Raw genomic sequence first — 19,906 nt, forward strand, 5'->3', positions numbered from 1 at the left:
ACTCAGCTCTTAGGAATTTATAGAAACTTAACTTCCTGGGACCTGAAAATTAATAATGCTTGCTTCCACGTCTGTCAAAGCCCATGGTTCTGTAAAAGCTGGAGCCAGCTTCTCCAGCTTGATTCAGACTGACCAGTGAGAAAGGTAACCATGGGCTACAACTTTTTGACTGGGGATAAAAAGAAGATTGAGCCAATCAGGGAGTGTGGCCATTTTGAATTATTCTGTGCCATCTTTCCTCCAGCTGAAATAAAGCCCTTCCTCTTTTAAACACAGTTGTTTGTTCTCTCCATTGGGCCTAATCTTCCTGCAACATTTCTGTTGGGCCTGATCAGCCTAGGCAATGTAAACCACTGCGCACTCCAGGGATAACAGTTTCATATCCCTACGTGGAAGCCTCAACTGGGTGGAGAAAGGATCCCCTCAGCAGGTCCTGAAGGAGTCAAACACCAGAAGGAAATGGCAGACAGGAACCGGCACCTGCACTGAGAGACATCTACAGCAAGGTAGGACCAGTCAAGGCCCACTATATTTGAGTGGAAGAAGGGTCTGATCAACTCCTGGGCATTAGATTTCTAGCAGGACTGGTGGGAGGTATATGAAAGAGTGTGGGTGTAATGTGACTGAGATGGACACCGAGGGTGGAGTTCAGACTTCCCCTCACAGGGCTGAGGCAATTGTTGGCTCTGAATCATGGTACTGTAGGATGCCTCATACAGTTAAGAGGAAGTTCGAGTGGGAAACCAAGGCTGCCCAGGTAAGGAAATAGATTGGAAAAAGGTTGGAATTGTGTGCATGTGATTGCTTGCAAACAGACTGAGACAGATAAAAATAGGCAGTGCTCCCCACCCCTTCACAGGGTGAAATGATTCTATCACTGCCCCATAGGTTCCCCCATTTTTACCACATTTGTGGCACTGTTTTTAACCCATCTGTGATGCATTTGTGGTTTGTTTTAGGGAAGAAAATGGGAAACACACAGGGGTAGCCCACCCCATTGGGAAATATGCTGAAGCATTTTAAGAAAGGGTTTACAGGAGACTATGAGATAACTATGACTCTGGGGAGATTGAGAAATTGTGTGAGCAGAAAGGACTCAAACCCCTTGTTCTTCAGGTGACCGTGGTATCCTTTGAGATAAAATTAGTTTTAAACCTGTTATTAAAGTTCAAATGTTCAAAGATTATAAAACTGCCACATGTGTAATATTTCTAAATTTGCTAGACCTGACTGTAAGCTTGTGTTCTTGATTTTAAGCCTCTGAATTCTGAGGTCCAGAGAGGTAGCTATGATGAGGGCTAAGGGCCACGTTCTCCATTCTTAGGCCAGCAGCTACAAGGCACAGTCTAGCCCACAAGGCTCCTTCTTCCTAGTTCCAACTTTGCCCCTTGGCTATGTTGAGAGAAACTGGATGTTCTGGTTTCCTGCTTTCTCTCTTGAACTCTGCACCTAGTAAATGAATTAAGGACACAGGTCCTGTCCTTTACAGACATCTTTGATGCCATGTGACCATGTGAGACTTAGGGGGACAATGAATGAAAAGACATCAGAAATGATGCCTATGTTGTGGTTTCAGAAAATTTTTTTTGTAACTTAAAACCTTAAAGTCATGTTATATTCCATGAAATGTCTCTCCCTTGTAAAATGTAGTAATTTGGTTGGTCAGATTGTTTGGAAAACTGAGTCTTTAGCAAATAAGATTCTTGCCTTTAAAACCTTCTGTCAGTTTAGCCAAGTGAATAATTAACTTCATAATAAACCACGATCCTGTTTTGTGAAAAGTATTTTTTTGAGAGTAAGAAAAATTAAACAGAAAGGAAAATAGCACTGTGTAAGAAACAATCTTGTGTGGTAAATTTTGTCCTGAAACAGAATGGTTATTTAAGAAAAAGAATGGCAGGGCAAACCAGAAGGTTTAGAATGTTTCTACATTGTCTGTACAGGTTGAATAAGGCTCATAAAAGAAAATTTTTGAAGGAATTTGCATGTAATCCAGTTGATTATGTATTGCCTTTAGAATCTTCTGGCTTGTAATCCTGTTTGAACAAATGTTTTAAGCCTTTGATATCTGACAACCCTTCCAAAATCAAAACTCTAAGTTTAGTCTTTTTGAGATATTGAGACTAGTGACAGTCTGAGAAAGACATATTAGGCTTATTTGGTATGTTAAAAATTTATAGAAAATATTGCCAAATATGAAATGGTGGTTAATTTTCTGTAGATTATGTTTATATATATTTTCCAATATTATCAAATATTGGTCTGTCTTAATGTATGTTGTCAGCAATAATTTCAGTACATCTCAGAAAGTGTTCTTGTAACTGACTAAGTCCAAAGTTTGTCCTTCAAAGAAAGTAGCAGTAAAGGCTAGCAAGTTCTTTTGAATTCAGTTTTCCAATGACCAGAGATTAAATACCATCAGATTAGAAGAAAACTTCTGGGACTTTAATTAGAAAGCTAACATGCCCATGAGTATTGCTAACCCAACTTCCAACAGAAAAAAAATCAGTTACATGGTACCAAGCTGATTTGTTATAGCTTTCTGTGTGAAACATTGCTGATTCTTTCTGTGTTCTGTTTTCCAGAAGTCAAGAAAACATTTTCTATTTTTTAAGCTATTTGTAGCTTTCAGCAATGTATGTACTTATGAGCAAAATTTAAAACATTTATTTTTTCTCTCTTATTGATTTATCTGGAATTTTGAAACCATTTTTAAGTATTCCTAATTTCTGACAATATAAAAGAATCTGTTTTCTTCTATAGTACAGGTTATTTCACCAAGGCTTTGACCGGAATAGGTTTTTCCAAGGTGTCCACCTGCATTAAAAAATTAAGGTTGACTTTATAAGGCCAATAAAAAAAGCCCATTGGAAGACTGGCCAGATACCTCATCAATAACATTTCCTGATCTGTGATGAGTAAAGAATGTCACCTTCTGACAGGTCTGGGAATCACAGTTTGCTTTGGGACCTCAAGAGAAGAGAAATTTACCCACTGCATACAGGGCATCTAATGGCACAGATGAAACCTGGGCTCGTGGAAGGCAAGATTCCACAAAAAAGAGAAGAGAAATTTACCCACTGCATACAGGGCATCTAATGGCACAGATGAAACCTGGGCTCGTGGAACCCAAGATTCCACAAAAAAGGTTCCAGCAAAGCCAATTTTAAAAGGAAGAAAAGCCTAGATGGTGAATAATTATTCTTACTGTGCTTTATGCAAATAATTAGACCCAGTATACTGAAAGTAAAGTTTATGTTAGGAATTAAATTAGTTCTGCTACAATTTGGTTTTAGTAAAGTGAGAAATTAGGGAGTGAAAAATGGTTCAAAAGGAAAAGAAAAAAAAACAGTAGCCCATGGGTATTAGATTCCAGCCTTGTCTGCAATGCCAGCTCATGAAATGAGACATAGCTGTTTAAATAAACTGATCTGTTAAATGGGACTAAGGGACTGGCTAAAGAATGTAGAAATGTATATAGTAGTTATATTTGCTCTGAAGCCTTAACACTCAGCAAAGGTCCCCTGTTGGCTACACTGGAAAAATTTGTGCAGTATTAAATGCTATCTGCTGTATCTATACAGACACTTCAGAAAAATTAGAACCTGAACAAAAATTTCCCAGTAAGTGGTATGGCTGCAACATGGCCTCATAAGTAGCCCCACACCCTACTGATGTTCAGGGATATTCACTCAAATTGCCCAGAACTTTGGATCAGTTCTGTAGTGACTCTTAAAACTGGGTATTTATTAAGAACTGTGCTAATACTGCAAATAAGAATGCTAATGTTCTCATTATGTGAACCTTAACCTTGAAATACAGGACTAGTAGATATTTGTAGGTGACTGCTAAAGGGTTCCACTCTCTTACCCAGACCCTACCTTGATTTCATCCCTGTCAGTGCAGGAAAATCAGAAAGCCACAAACATATGCAAGGTGGCTGAGGTCATGCAGAAGCCAGATTAAAATCTTGGGGATTTCTCTGAAAGACTATGTGAAACATACAGACTGGCCAAATCATTGTATGAAGCCACAAAGTGGGGAGACAAAGAGCCAAATGAGTAGAAACCCAACCAATCAATGACCTTCAAGATGCTAAAGGAAAAACGGTCAGCAGTCCTGGTGCTAGGCTTCCCTGACCTGGCCAAGCCTTTTGAACTGTAGGTATCAGAAAGAAATAGAACAGCTGAGGAAATTCTCATCCAGAATGTAGAATCCTGGGCAAGACCAATTGTTTACCTCTTTAAGCTATTTAAAGGGGTCTCAAAAGGATGGCCTCTGTGCCTAGGAACACTTGCAGGCACTGCAAGCTATTTAAAGGGGTCTCAAAAGGATGGCCTCTGTGCCTAGGAACACTTGCAGGCACTGCCATTCTGGTCTAAGAGGCTGATAATTTGACTATGAGGGAAAACTCAAGAGTGGTCATTATTATGAACACCAAAGGGCACCATTAATTGAACAACTCATGCCTCACTGAATACCAAAGCTTACTGTGTAACAATCAGAGTTTGATTATAGAGGTTGTATACATGAGGCCATGTACTGAGGATAGAAGAAAAAAGAAAATTAAGAAGTTTCTGGGAGGATACTTCTACTTTCCCTTGTTGGCCACCATTGCCAAGAAAGTCAGCCAGCATTGTGTGATATGCAACCAACACAGTGCTAAACAGAGACCATCCCTGCCACCTAAAATTCAGTCCTATAGGTAATCCTCTTTTGAAGATGTGAAAATGGACTATACTTAGTCGTGCAAATATGGACAAAATCATTACTTGCTAGTTCTAGTCTGCACATACTCAAGATAGGTAGAAGCCTTTCCCACAAGAATAAAGAGGGCTCATGTTGCCCAGAGAAACCATCCCATGGTTTAGATTGCCACTCCATATTGCATCTGATAACAGACTGGCCTTCATAACAGAGATAGTGCAAATGACCAGCCAAAGCCTTGAATATCACCTGGAAACTACATGTGGTATATAGGCCTCAAAGCTCGAGCAGAGTAAAGTGCATGAACAGAACCATAAAAGTAGAAATTGGTAAACTCTGCCAGGAAGCAAAGCTTAATTTGGTATAGGCCTTGCCACTGGTCTTTTTCAATATTAAATGTACCCCTTCTAGGAGGTCAGGGTACTCCCCTTATGAGATAATGTATAACAGGCCTCCACCAATCCTCCACAATTTACCAGAGACACCTAAAAGAACTTGGAGAGACTGAATTGCAGTTAGAAGTCCTAGGAAGAGTAGCAAAGAAAACCTCCATTTGGGCAATTAACTGTGTTCTGTTTAGTCTTTTGTGTCTGTATACCTTTTCTTTCCAGGGGATCAAGTCTAGGTCACAAATTGGAACCCAGTCCCCCTCAAACTAAGGTAGAAGGGACTCTACACCACCATCCTGATCGTACCCACAGTAGTTAAAGTGGAAAGTATCTTCTCCTGGATCCATCTCAGCAGGCTAAAGAGAGATTAACTACCCCCTGGGAAGCAAAAACAGATCCAACCAACCCCCTGGAGGGTCTTTTGAGACTGCCAAAATGCCCTGCTCCAGCCATATACTGGGAGCTGGCTGGTCAATGCATGGCTGAAGCCTGAGGAAATTCCTCATGGAACTTGTTTTATTTGGTGTTTGGACTTCGGGAAAGGGGGAGGAAGAATGTGATCTGTGCACCCACACCACTAAGATAGGACAAAAAGTGACTATTTTATAGCTTTTATGAATGCAAAGGCACCCACAAGGGAGCTTGCACTCATAATCTGATACAATGCTCAATATATGGCACAGAGAAAGGTGAAAACCCATACGCATATTACAGTCCCATGGAGCCCCCCCACCATGGTACAATTAAAGCCTGGGTAGAGGACCCAAGAGGAGTCATAATCCCTGAAATCTGAATGTTGGTCCATATCAGGGAAATAGGAAAGCCCAGTCAGGTGACTCTGAAGTTTAATGCCTGCAGTCCCATGTGAAGTTGCTGCAGTGGAAGGAGCTGGGAAGGAAAGTGTAAGACCAATCAGAAATACCTCTGTGCCTTAGATTTTGCAGAAAAGTGGTGTGAGGTCAAATGTAAAAGGTGAAAATGTATAGTAGAAGGCACCTGAGACAGTGAGGACTGCAGCAAAAGAAATATCATACTCAAAAAAAGAATAGTGGAGACAGATTGCTCCGTGGGTCAGTGTAACCCCTGGAGCTAGTCTTGCAAATTAATAACCAAGTAAAATTCATATGAGGCATAGTAAAGAAAAACTCAGATATTGACCCATGTCCTGGTACAGACTTGGAATAGATAAAGCCCTCAAAACCTATAAAGAAACTGGTTTTCAACCCTTAAAGAATTTAAAAACCTTACTAGAAGGAGTACTAGTCATCATCAGAGTTAGATTAATTATTCCCTGTCTCCTCCCACTAGTTGTCAGGACTATATGCTGGATAATTGGGATAGATGTGGGAAAAAAAAAGTATCACACTATTCTATATGAAACACTACTGATTCCAGCAGGAGCAAGCTGATAGTGAGAACCCAAACTAAAATATATATGGAGTCTCAAAAGGGGGGAATGAGAGGATACACAGAAAAAGTCAGGTCTAAGAGAACAGAGGTCTACTCAAGGATACCCTAAAGATACACCTGCGAGGTCCTCCCCATGGCGGTGACTCAACTCTTAGGAATTTGTAGAAACTTAACTTCCTGAGACCTTGAAACTAACACTTGCTTCCACTTCTGTAAAAACCTGTGGTTTTGTAAAAGCTGGCACCAGATTCTGCAACTTTGATTCAAACTGACCAATGAGAAAGGTATCCGTCAGCCTCAACTTTTTGACTAGGGATAAAAAGGAGAAGACTAAGCCAGTTGGGTAGTGTGGCCATTTTAAATTCTTCTGTGCTGTTATTCCACCAGTTGAAATAAGTTCTTCCTTTTTTAAACATGGTGTTTAGGTGCTCATTCTCTCTATTGGGCCTCATCTTCCTGCAACATTATTAAAGCCATAATCAGTCTTTGCTTTGACCTATCTTGAAGTAAGTAGAGAAAAGAGATTGACAAGAGGCAGAAGGTATGGACTGTTATCATTATGGTATAAGCTACTGGAAGAAGGGGAGGAGACCACAGAGCAAAAATTCTCTCCCTTACCTGATCAAACAGCTGTTTGCCAGTAGTGTTGGGCTGGATGGCAAACTCCAGCTCTGCATCCATGGTCGTCACACGCACACTGATCTAGAATGAAATTAAAGGCATTAGGTTAGTTTTCTGACTCTGTGTTCCATAGGGGCTAGAGCAAGTGTCTCTATTCAACCACAGAGGAGAAAACTAGAATGATAGAAACCTGAGATAATCAGATATTGGTTGGAAGAAAAGTGCAATATTGACCCAAACAAGCAATAACACAGCCCTTGCTCACAACCAACTTACTGAGGACAAAAATCAGAGCCACAGAGCAATACTTACCAAGGGGCAAACAAGAATGAAAATCAGCTTACTACCAAGAGGAAGCAAATGCTGACAATACTTCTTTCAGGAAGTCTTCCTCAGTTATTTACTATATAGCTTCAGCCCACAGCATTCTCTTCTTATCTCTGATCTACAGCTTAGATTATCTACAACAATGGTAAATAACTACAGAAGAAAGTTAAGAGCAGAGTAAAACACCACTGGGTTCCAAGTGTAGCACTTCAACGAGCTCAATCAACAATCTTAGATAAATCTTATATCTTTCCTGGGCCTTAGTTTCCCTCATCTGTGCAAAGGCAGGAATGGGGTGGGGGAACCAATGTAGGTAATTTCCAAAGACCATTTCAGTGCTGCTGTCCGTGATTCTATATACTGCCTTGCATTGTTAACGCTTCTTGTATTTATGTCTCATTGTCCTCCCTAGGCACCAGAAAAGAAGAGGGCCTCAACAGAGGTAGGGTAGCATAGAGATGTGACCAAAGACAAGTCAACAGAGGGACAAAGGGACAGGGACAAGCACAAAACAAAATAATAGGCAGCCACACACCTGATTTCATACTCATAGGCACTAGAAAAAGTACCAACCACCTTTACAAATAGATCCTCTAACCCAGGTCAATGATAACTGAAATTTCATAATCAAAATTTATTCCTTTGGCTGAAAACTTGGTAGTGGTGGTCGTAGTTCTAATAAAAAAAAGCCAGTAGCTTTCATTTCTCAAGACTTGCTACTCACTGGGCACTTCATATGCACTACTCCATTTAATGCCAGCAATCACCTTGTGAAGTGGAGAATGTTATATCCACATTGGGAATAAAGAAATAGATACTTGTCTAAAGTCACATTGGTATTAAGTGGATACAAGTCTAAATCTAAACCTTATGATTTAAACCAATATGTTAAAATTCTCTTAAAAAGTACCACTGTGTTGGGGCGGCACCTGTGGCTCAGTGGGTAGGGTGCCAGCCCCAGGTAACAAGGGTGGCAGGTTCGAACCCAGCCCCAGTTAAACTATAGCAAGAGATAGCTGGACGTTGTGGCAGGTGCCTGTGGTCCCAGTTTCTCAGAAGCCTGAGGCAAGAGAATTGTCTGTGCCCAGGAGTTGGAGGTTCCTGTGGGCTGTGACACCATAGCACTCTACCGAGAGTGACAAGGTAAAACTCTGTCTCAAAAAAAAAAAAAAAACCAATGTCTCTCATTAAAATAAAGATGATTTTTTAAATTAGTAGACATTTTGCTTAAGTAGATAGTCCACATAATATAGTCACAAGATGTCTTGTTATATGGTCATATAAAATCTCTGTAAAGACTTATTTCATGTCCAGGGAAGATATTTTAGTAATAGTGAGGAATTACAAACAACAAGAATTCATACAGTGCATGAGCTCAACTTTGTAAAAAGCAAACATATAGAAAAGATTTGAATTATGTCCAAGTGTGAAGCTTGGTTTGGGGGTGGTGATCCTATGAGTGCTTTCTCCCTTCTTTAACCTAAAACAACCCCTAATCTAGTAATTCCTTCTTTAACCTAAAAAACCCTAGGATGATCACATACTACTTATATTATTGAGGGAAAAGACTTGAAATTGAATTGCCAAATATAAAAATCACCATGGAGTAGGTAAAACATTAAGTCATATCTGTCTTTGAACCTCTGGGACTTTTCTGAGCATAGGGGTCAAGTATTAGGGAAGAGGGGGGCAGACAGCCATTTTGCCAGTTAAACAATTCTAATCAGGACCAGGCCCAAGGAATAACTTTGTAAATAAATCTCACTAGGTAGCCAGGGAGGAAATCTATTTCAGGATTGACAATGGGACAGGAAAAACCATGAAGGCAAGAACAAGTAAGGTCAGTACCCCTATTGGAGAAAGGCAAGGTTAGCCACTGTGAGTTGGTATTACCTAGACTTCCTGCCAGTCCAGTGACTCCTATAGGATGGACCCTCGTAAAGTAAGGAAAAAGAGACACAGTGGGCTAAAATTTGGGAGACATCATCATATGTCCAGTCTCAAATCACCCTTGAGCTGAGTCAGGAGTGGCCTCAAAACATCAATGACTAAGGAGACAAGATGGAGTGGAAAGGGTATTGTTGGCTTTCTAGTACACTGGAATTCATTCTCACCTCAAGATTATGTCTTACTTAGAATTACCTCACCAGTACCCATAATTCAGTGGGTACTCACACAAGATGTTGGCCAAATGAACAGGTACCAAGCAAAGGGATATAAGAGTTAGCACAGTATACTGTATGTATATATACAGCACAGTATATATACATACAGAGATGGAAACATTTTGCATATTGGCCTTTTTATTCCATGGACCTTTCTTGCCTATCTAGTGAAGCCTATGGACTCCTTCTTAGAATATTTATAAGTGAACAAAATATAGTAGATATAAGAATGCCAATTATATTGAAATAATTACCGAAGTTTAATAATATGCACTTATTTATTATCATTTTAAGTAGTTACCTAGCATTAGGTCTTATTAGTATTACTATTCTAATTTCAAATTTGTATTGAGAATAAATGATATCTTGAGAAATCTACAATAACTAAATCATGATATAAAAATATATTATATCTATAATCTTTTATTAGATAAGAAAACTAAGGAAAGAGGTGGGACATCAGGTAAACATTATACAGCCTAGGAGTTGGTAACAAAGTCACAGTTACTGCTATTACCACTGCCTTTATTAGGCTACATTCATAAGTGAAAGAAAACTAAATTACAAGTGACGGGTTAGTGAAAAAAAATATGTGATTTTCCTCCATCAAAATTTATAAATCTTTCCCATTTCAAATTCTATTCATGGACCCCATGGAGAGGTGAGGACTCCAAGTTAATAAACCTCCTATAAATTTATTTTAATTCACCTAATATTAATGCAACACGATGTTTAAGGATATATAGTTAAAGCAGAGCTACAGGATTAGTCCCTGATCTCAACTCACTTACAGAAATCTCTAATTAACAAGGGAGACTCTGAAAAGTTCCATAACAAAAGAACAGAGGAAACCTTTTGTGGAAATTAAGAATCACGGTTAGAAGTGGTAATTGCACTAGTCTTTAAGGACAAGCTGGATTTTGGCAAAAGGAGACTGAAAGGATATAGAGAAGAATACTCAAATGTCCCAGGTAGAGAAACCAATGCATGTGATAGCCCAGTGAGAAGCATGGATGCAGAAGGTCCCTTTAGAAGCAATACATAGGCCTACTCCAGGGTGAATGAGGCCTTCATAGTGAAAAGTGGACACAGAGGCTTGGAAAGCAGGTGCAAGGCCTAGTACGGTAACTAGAAAGCTGAGCCTTAATTCTCCTGGCCGTAGGACTTCCTGGAAGTTCTAAGAAGAGTGGGGCAGAATCAGAACTGGGATTTTTTGAAGAAAGCACCCAGGAAGAAAACTAAGGAAAGAGGAACTCCAAGAAAATATTCCATGGCTAGGAGTTCCTGTTAATTCATAATATTGGGAAGAATTTTCAAAAAAAGCAAGCCAGTGTATCTCACAGATCATGTCAATTGCAGATCATGTCAATTGCATGTTATATGAATCTAGCGTCTTCAGGGTACTGACTAAGGGTGGGGGTTAGGACTGGCCCATGGTAGGTACTAAAATATTTGTTAAAGAAATGTTTTTTTAAATAAATCAGTTAGTAAAGAAGGGTCAATCCTTGGTTAGAGATAAGTATATTATAGAGGTTAGTGTTGGTCATGCTTCTTCTGGTCTATCTAGAGTAGCAACACTCCAGAATAAGGGCCTAAAATATGAAGGTGTCTAGCTGAAACCCAGTTGGAAACTCTTTTTCCTAAATCCCTGCTGAGTTTCTACCATTTCAATGTGGCTGCTTCTCGAAGGATAGCAGACTGGGATTTCCTGAACTTCATGTGAAGATAATCTTAGATTATAAAATAAAATTAGAAAAAACACATACACATACACAGAGGAACTTCCATCCTTGTCTCCACTTAACTCAGAAGAAAGTGTGGCTTATTGGTGGGAATATAAACTAGTACAGGCTCCTCCAAAAATTACAAATACAATTACCATATGATCTAGCAATCTCACTATTCGGTATTTACTTATCCAAAGGAAAGGAAATCAGTATATTGAGGAAGTATCTGCATCCCCATGCACATTGCAGCTCTATTCACCATAGTCAAGATACAGAATCAATCCAAATGGCCAACAACATATGAATGAAGAAAACATGGTTAAGTATATACAAAGGAATACTATTCAGACATAATAAAGGATGAAATCCTGTCATTTACAGCAACATAGATGAACCTGAAGGATACTATATTAAGTGAAATAAGCCAAGAACATAAAATAAAACACCTTATGTTCTCACTCATATGTAGATGCTTAAAATGTTGACCTCATAGAAGTGAAGAGTACAGCAAAGGTTATGAAGACTGGGAAGAGTAGGGAAAAGAAGAGCATAGGCAGAGATTTGTTAAAGAATATAAAATTATAGCTAGGAGGAATAAATTCTAGTGTTCTACAACACTATAACTATAGTTAATACTAATATATTCTATATTTTATATTTATAGTATAATATTTATATATTATATTTAAATATAATATAAATATATTTATATGTAATACTATATTTATAGTATTAACTATAGTTAATACTAATATATTCTATATTTTCAAACAGTTAGAGGAGAGGACAGTGAATGTTCCCAAAACAAACAAAAAATGATAAATATTTGAGATGAAAGATATACTAATTACCTTGATTCGATCACTATACATTGCATGTATCAAAACATTTTTATATTCTCCATAAAAATGTATGATTATCATGCATCGACTAAAAAATAAAAATTTAAAAAGAAGAATAAAATGTGAGTCATGAGGACAGGGCTATAGATTTGTGCTGTCCTGTTTTATTCATGTGTGTTAGAGGTCAGAGGGCAGGGGTAAAGGGTAATAACGACTGGGGGCCAAAGGTGTCAGGCAAGGTAGGAATCCTGATAAAAGAAGGTCCCTTTGTTCTCTCTTAGATTAATCAGGGACCCAAGAGTCTAAGATGGGCTACAGGCCCAGACCCATAGGCACACAGGGCCCACTGGATGCTCATCCTTAAAGTATACTCATTGCCTGCCTTTAAGGGCTGGCTTCTGCTCTCTCACTGAGGTTAAGAGAGTAATCTAGTTTGGGAGGAAAGCCAGAGGAAGGATTACCCCTACAGTGGGTAATCCTGGAACAGCATTTTCTTTCCTGGCCAGAGAATAGTCACCACAGTATCACCAAAGCCACTTTCATCAGCCCACAGACTGATCCTCGCTATTTAGGCTCTAGCACCCACCATTTCCTGATGCCAGGACTGAGGCCAGGGCAGGACAGTTCCTGGTCTATCTTGTCTTTTAGGAAAATAGTGCTGCCTCAAGCTGCTGTTATCCATAAGGGGAAAAACAAGGGTTGCTTTGACCTCTAGCCTGGGAGCCATCCTCCTTCTCCTTCTTTCTCCTCCTCCTCCACTGACTCTTCACTTTATAACAATTCAGCTTCTTCCCTACTGACTTGGAAACACTACCTGGTACTCTTAGTTATCTGCTCTGACCTCTTCCTGCCCAGTTCCAGACCCTCAACACAGCCAGTAACACCTGCCTGGAGTTTACCTTTCTTATATCTGTGCCTTTTCCCAGTAGTTTCTAGAAAGGATAACCACACTCAATCCCACTCATAGCTACACCTTAATAGGTCATTGGTGTGTCTTCAAGCACTCCAACTGCTCTAGAGTTCATGGGATAACAGGGACCCTTTTATTTCCTTTGGCCAAGCCCTGCCATCCAAAAGTTCTCCAGAGAGCATTTCAACTGGAAGACAAGGGCATATTAGAAACAAAGTGGGCACTAGTTCATCCTAGCAATAGGATTATGACCACCTTGTCACTGTGTGAGGAAAGCTCAGGGCAGATACCAAAGCAGGAAAAAAATTAGAAACAGTGATGTCATCCTAGCAAGATGCAGCTTCTTTAATCTAGTCTTAATTACAGGGCCTTTTGTTCAATCTAACTAGCTCCTTAGTGTCTGCACCAAACTCCAAGTCTTCCTTTCAAAATCAGCTCAACCAAACAATACCCCAAGTGCAAACACTCCCCAGACCCACCATATCTCTCCTTTCTAGACATATGAGCTGTCTGACCAACTTCTTAGTATGGCCATTCCTCCTCTTTACACTTCCTCCTGATTTCAATTCTCTCATCCTAGAATCTCATCTGGCTTTCTCCCTTCTGAATTTTTCATTGTTGTTCTCCAACATAATAAATAGTCTAATCCAGAATCCCAAACTGTCAGAGTTACAAGGGACCTCAGAGATCATTTGATTCAAACCTCACTAGGTAAGTGGTTCTCAATCCTCCTAATGCCTCCCAATGCAGAGACCCTTTAATACAGTTCCTCATGTTGTGGTGACCCCCAACCATAAAATTATTTTTATTGCTACTTCTTATCTGTAATTTTGCTACTGTTACGAATCATAATGTAAATATCTGATGTACCGAATGTATTTGCATTGTTACAAAGGGATCACGACCCCCAGGTTGAGAACTGCTGATATAGACAGATAGATAGATACTTGAGAGATAGATAGGCAGATAGATAGATACAGATACACAGATAACTAGGTCCAGAGAAGGGGAGATACTTGCTTGGGGCCACACAGCTGTTAGGCAGTGCAAGAGTAGGGATTAAAAACTGGCTCAAGGGTGGCGCCTGTGGCTCAAAGTAGTAGGGCTCCAGCCCCATATACCAGAGGTGGCAGGTTCAAACCCGCCCCACCAATAAAAATGCAAAAAAAAAAAAATTCCTGGCTCAAGGGTGGGGCGCAGTGGCTCATGCCTGTAATCCTTGAACTCAGGGAGGCAGAGGGGTGTTGAATGCTTGAGGTCAGGAGTTCAAGACCAGCCTGAGCAAGAGCGAGACTGCCTCTAGTAAGAATAAAAAAACTAGACAGGCATGGTTGTACATGCCTGTAGTCCCAGCTACTTGGGAGGCCGAAGCAAGAGAATCACTTTGGCCCAAGAGTTTGAGGTTTCTGTAAGCTATGACACCATGGCACTCTACCCAGAGCAACAAAGTGACACTCTGTCTCTAAAAGAAAAAAGGAAAAAACCCTAACTCTTGATACACTAGCATATTTAATCCATTTAATAAGCCATAGTGACACCCTGGCACTTAGAAAATAGTAGACAATTCACAGACACTACTGTTGATCTGGAGAGACAATGTGAAGGAGACTGGATCAACTTTCTTTCATGAACAACTCCAAGCTGGCACTGCTTGGAAGTCTAGCTTTCACCAGAGGGTAGTCCTAGCTTTTAGCTTCTGAGACATTCATCACCACCCACTCTAGGAAGACTAAATCTTTTATAACAACATAGAAGGAAATTCAGACAGCCCTTTTTCAAGGACAGCTGCCTTTGCAAAAATTTGGATTGCAACTGCTTGGGAAAACTCCCAGTAACAGACACAGCCAAGACTCAAGCTATGGATCAAGGAAGATGCAAAGAGGCAGAGAATTTGTGGACTAGGCTAATATCCAGGAAGCCAAGAGCAACAGACTTATTTAATTCCCATAAAACATCAAATCTACTGAAATAAAAGGGGAGCAAGTCCATTGTTTATAAAAAGTAAGTCTCCAAATGGGCAAAGCTCCTCTCGGGGCCACACCTAGCTAGGTTTCACTCTCACGTCAGTTTCCTGCTTGACCCAGCTTCCTGCCAGCAAGTTTCACAGGAAGTATTTGTAGCCTGGAAAGGGACCATTTTTGGCTGCCTGAAGATGTCAGTTCTGCCCAGGGCAACAAAAGAAGGCTCCACTACCTCTGCTCAGAAACACACCCCAGCAACCTCCAGCATCACATTTCTGAAGTATAGTGGAGCTATCCAAACCCTAGCTTGGGTTCCACCCATTGTTCATGAGAATTCTACCCTGTCCTGTAACCCTGTGTTAAAATTGCTAAAGCCAGGATTAGTCAACTATGCAGGAGCAAGGGGAGGCTTCCAAATCTAGTCCAAAAAGCTGTTTTCAACCCCAGGGCTAGGCTAAGGTTGACTTCTTATCTACCTTGCTGGTGAGTTGATGCGATACCTTTTATCTGGGAAACCTACAAAATTGGAATCCTTGTCCTAGATATAGTAATCTTAGCTCTTTAAAGAACAAAGCATGGAATAATAGAGGGGCTCTCCTCTTTCCAAAACTCAGTCTCCTAATCAATAAAATGAGTCTAATAATATCAACACCACTACAGGGCTATTGGGAGATGTAAGTTAAAACAATAGGAATGATAATACTTCATAGATTGTAAGTAGAATATGATGATTACCAATCCCTGCCCTTTTAGTCATATTATCACAAACATCTAAACTATTAGGAATGATTTAAAACAAAAACCTGTCTGACTACAGCTAGGAGCTACCAAAGAAGACCTATAAAGTGCCCTTCTAGCATAAAAAAGGAAACTCTAAAAATTTGCTTAGATTTCTGGTTTGCTAGACAATATGAAGCCTTAACACAACAGTTAGATATACACATTTTCTTGCATTATTTTAACTGCTTTCTCTCTTAGGAGAGATGTTGATTTCCCCTCAAGAAGGGAGGGTAGGGGAAGGAAGAAGATGCGTGGAGGGAGTGTAATTGGTGATACCACACCTATGGTGCATTTTACAAGGGTACATGTTAAATTTACTAAGTGTAGAGAGTATAAATGTCTAAAGACAGTAACTAAGAAAATGTGGTGAAGGCTATGTTAACCACCTTGATGAAAATAATTCAAATTGTATATAAAACCAGCACATTGCACCCCATGATTGCATTAATGTACACAGCTATGTTTTAATTTAAAAAAAAGAAGCAGAACCCTATGGAGAGGCAGAAAACAATAGGAGCACCTATGCTACCTTATGCTTTTCAAAGGCTGCCTAATCTTCCTTCTTCATTCTGACATCTCCCTCATCATTTTCTCCAGTTATGTCCCATCAATATTCATGAGTTTCTACTATTCAAAATGACCCACCAGGACCTCCAAACTCCCTTGGATCATATCCAGATCGCAAACTGGGTCTGCAAACTAGCTTATTAGAATCACCTGGGATAAGTTTTTAAAATACAGATTCCCTGGTATCACCCAGAGATTCCGATTTATTAGGACAGAAGTAGTGCCCAAATATCAGAAGCTAAGAGTCTCAGATAATTTCAAGACCCATTTGGAAGCTCCCTTCATAGATTACAGCTCTCCAAGCCAACCAACCTCTCATGGGCTGGTGTTAATACAACTACAGGGATGCCTGATGGAAGGGAAACAGAGTAAAAAGAGTAACTTCTGAGACCCCTGGGCCTGGTAAATGGCTCTTCAGGATTGAACACAACCCAGCTACACAAAAGAGCAAGGATGCAGTGAGACTTGCTTCTCCCCCCAAATCTCTCTGCACCCTCAAGGACTATGCCAGCTTCTCCCTACCTAGAATCACCACTACACACCACAACATACACTATTGTGCACCAAAATAATGTCTATAGTAGGAGGAACATGGCTTTGTATTCTGAAAACCTGGGTTCAAGATCTAGCTCTACCAATAACGAGCTATGAGCTCGAAAATCTCCTCACTTGCAACACAGACATAATGATGTCACCCTGGCAGGAATATTGTACCGTGCTTAATGAGGTGTCTCCCAAACATCACTGATCAAAGGAATCACTTGTGGCACTAGTCAAAACTCTGAGATTCCTAGATGCCACTCCAAGCTTATTGAAAAGGACCTGCCAGGGCAGCGCCTGTGGCTCAGTGACCAGAGTACTGGCCCCATATATCAAGGGTGGTGGGTTCAAACCCAGCCCTGGCCAAACTGCAATAAAAAAAATAGCTGGGCGTTGTGGTGGGTGCATGTAGTCCCAGCTACTTGAGAGGCTGAAGTAAGAGAATCGCCTAAGCCCAAGAGCTGGAGGTTTCTATGAGCTCTGATGCCACAGCACTCTACCAAGAGTGATGAAGTAAGACTCTGTCTCTAAAAAAAAAAAAAAAAAGAAAAAAAGAAAGACAGAAAGAAAGAAAGAAAAGAAAAGGACTTGCCAGAGGAGAAGATTGAGAATTAGTATTTTAGCAAGTGCATCATGAGATTTTTCCCATCTAAAAAGTTGGAAGAAACATCATTTTGCACAGATGTTGTTTATATGAAAGCTTAAGACTGAAAGTCTAGTCCTCCAAAATGCTTTATAGCCCTGAGATTCCCATGAGAGAGACCTTGAGGTTAGGACCCAGCAAAGTAAACTCTGCAAGCAGGAGAAAAAGAGGAAACTTCAGAATTCTAATCAAATAGCTAAGTGGGTCAAGCCCTTAGGCAATTATCCAAAGTCTTCAACCATCCTTACTTCCAATTAAGAATCAGACAGTGGAAAGAAACAGCAAGTGCACATACCTCAGGAGCCAACAAACACTGATCACAATGCTAATTAGGGCCCTAAAGTAAGGTGACCAGACATCATGCTTTTGGCGGGACAGTCCCAATTTTTAACAATTTGTCCCATGTCCCATGGCGTTTTAAAAAAGTCTCAATTTTTGGAAAGAATGCATGACAAGCTAGGGAACTTCGGGACAACAGGAAGGGAATATACCGGGAATATACCGGCTGCTGAAAAGGTTAATGTAACTCCATTTGGGAATGAAGAGGTTAATGTAACTTCATTTGGAAATGAAAAGGCTAATGTAAACTCTCTTGCCCTCCTGGGCAAGGTCGCCCAGGTGGACTGGCAGCCCTACTCCTTTAAGCCACAGGCGCCGCCTTATACATAATTTTTTTAATGTATTATATTGTAAATTGCACTTATGTTTAAATTAAAAATATATATATTAAAATACTATTTTTGCGTTCTATGAAAATTCCTGTTGCTCCATATAGACCAAATTTTTAATTAAGAAACCCCCCAGCCCTCCCCATCAATGGTGTCCCGCTTCACCAATGTTAAAATCTAGTCACCTTACCCTAAAGCTCTCTTGAGTTTTCTGCCTCTTAAAACACTTCACATTCACTATTTCCTGGAAGAACTTATAGGCAAGTAGACCTTATATGATTTTCTCCCTTCCTGGATGTTCTGGAAACCTGGGCAATAGAAGATGCACAAGGAGAGGGTGTTATATTTGCATGCAGATATAAGCAGGTTGGAAGGATGAGGGCATGAGTCTAGGATAGGTGTGACTAGCAATGGTGTACTAGAAACAGCTTACACTAGAGTGGATCATGAGTATCTCTTCCCAACTCCTTTATGAAATTGGCCATGGCATATTTACACCATGGGATTTGGCAAATAATGCAAATCATGGCTTTTCCAAAAAGTGATTGTTAAACATTTACCAGCACACCACCACACATGAGACATCTGCAAGATAAACATACTCATATTACTAATGAAGAAATTGACTCTCAGAGAAAAGAAGCAAATCCCATCTTCTAGCTGTATGACCTTGACTAACAACCAGGTCTTTCTGGATAGCTACAAATCCCTGGGTCTCCCTACCAGCATCCCCAGATATTAAGAGGTCCTTATTGTCAGCGAAAAGATGGCTGACCTATCAGGCTCCCCCATCAGCTAAAGGCCAAACCAGGACACCTAATTGTGCCTGGTGCACCACCAAGGAAAATTAAGGATAAAAGGCTGAGACATGAAGGCAACAAGAGAGTATCATCCTCACCAGAGAAAGAAGGCTGGAGTGAGGCAGGGAGTAGGTTGAAAACCACAGTAGCACAGTAGAAACCATAGTACATTCTTCAGGTCTCTTCACAAATACCTAACAGATAGCCTGGGCTCTGGAGAAAGTACCTGTAGTATTACAAGTCTTAGACCTCTTTTTTTCCACAAAATATATAGAAAATGTATTGAAGAATACTCAAAAACTGAATCAAACTACCCTTGTTTTCTTAGTCACATACAGATTTTGTATCATCTAGATGAGGACAGCCCATCAGCCCATTGTGAGGATATATAATATACCCCCTGAGCAAGGGGCTCTTTTACAACTGGAACTTTACCATGGAAGTGAGAACAATGTAACCTAAAAATTTGTACCCTCGTATTAATTTGAAATTTAAAAGAACTAATATGAAATGTTCTTCCTAAGCCTCTTAAAGCCTCACTTTCCCTGTAAGTAAAATGAAAGTAATAATACCTACCTCACAGGATTATTGTAAGGATGACATTACTTCCTTTACTAATAGAAAAGCACCTGGCTTGGTACCTGGTATATGGTAGATGTTTGATAAATTTTAGTTCCTTTCTTCTGCAACCCCATATCCAATCCAGATTCTTCCAGGGTCTCTGGCTCACCTGTGTACAAAAATAATCCTAGCCTCATGTGCATAGAACTCTGCAGTTTAAAGACACTTGCCCACATTCATTCTTTCACTGAATTTAATCCTGCATGAAATGCAAAGCAGAGACAAGCA

At 40.0% G+C, this 19,906-nt stretch overlaps 1 protein-coding gene across 2 annotated transcripts in view; it reads right to left on the reverse strand.

Moving 5' to 3' along the window:
• The window catches only part of MSN (moesin), a 72,609-nt gene that overhangs the window by 23,748 nt on the left and 28,955 nt on the right, over window positions 1-19,906 (reverse strand). For both annotated transcript variants that reach the window (XM_003803153.3, XM_023508846.1), the window contains one exon: window positions 7,125-7,208. In XM_003803153.3, the coding sequence (XP_003803201.1) occupies window positions 7,125-7,208 (84 nt within the window). The remainder of the gene's footprint in view (window positions 1-7,124; window positions 7,209-19,906) is intronic.

The sequence above is a fragment of the Otolemur garnettii genome, unplaced genomic scaffold, assembly GCF_000181295.1.
Source record: "Otolemur garnettii isolate 467f Iridium unplaced genomic scaffold, OtoGar3 scaffold00282, whole genome shotgun sequence".
NCBI lineage: Eukaryota > Metazoa > Chordata > Mammalia > Primates > Galagidae > Otolemur > Otolemur garnettii.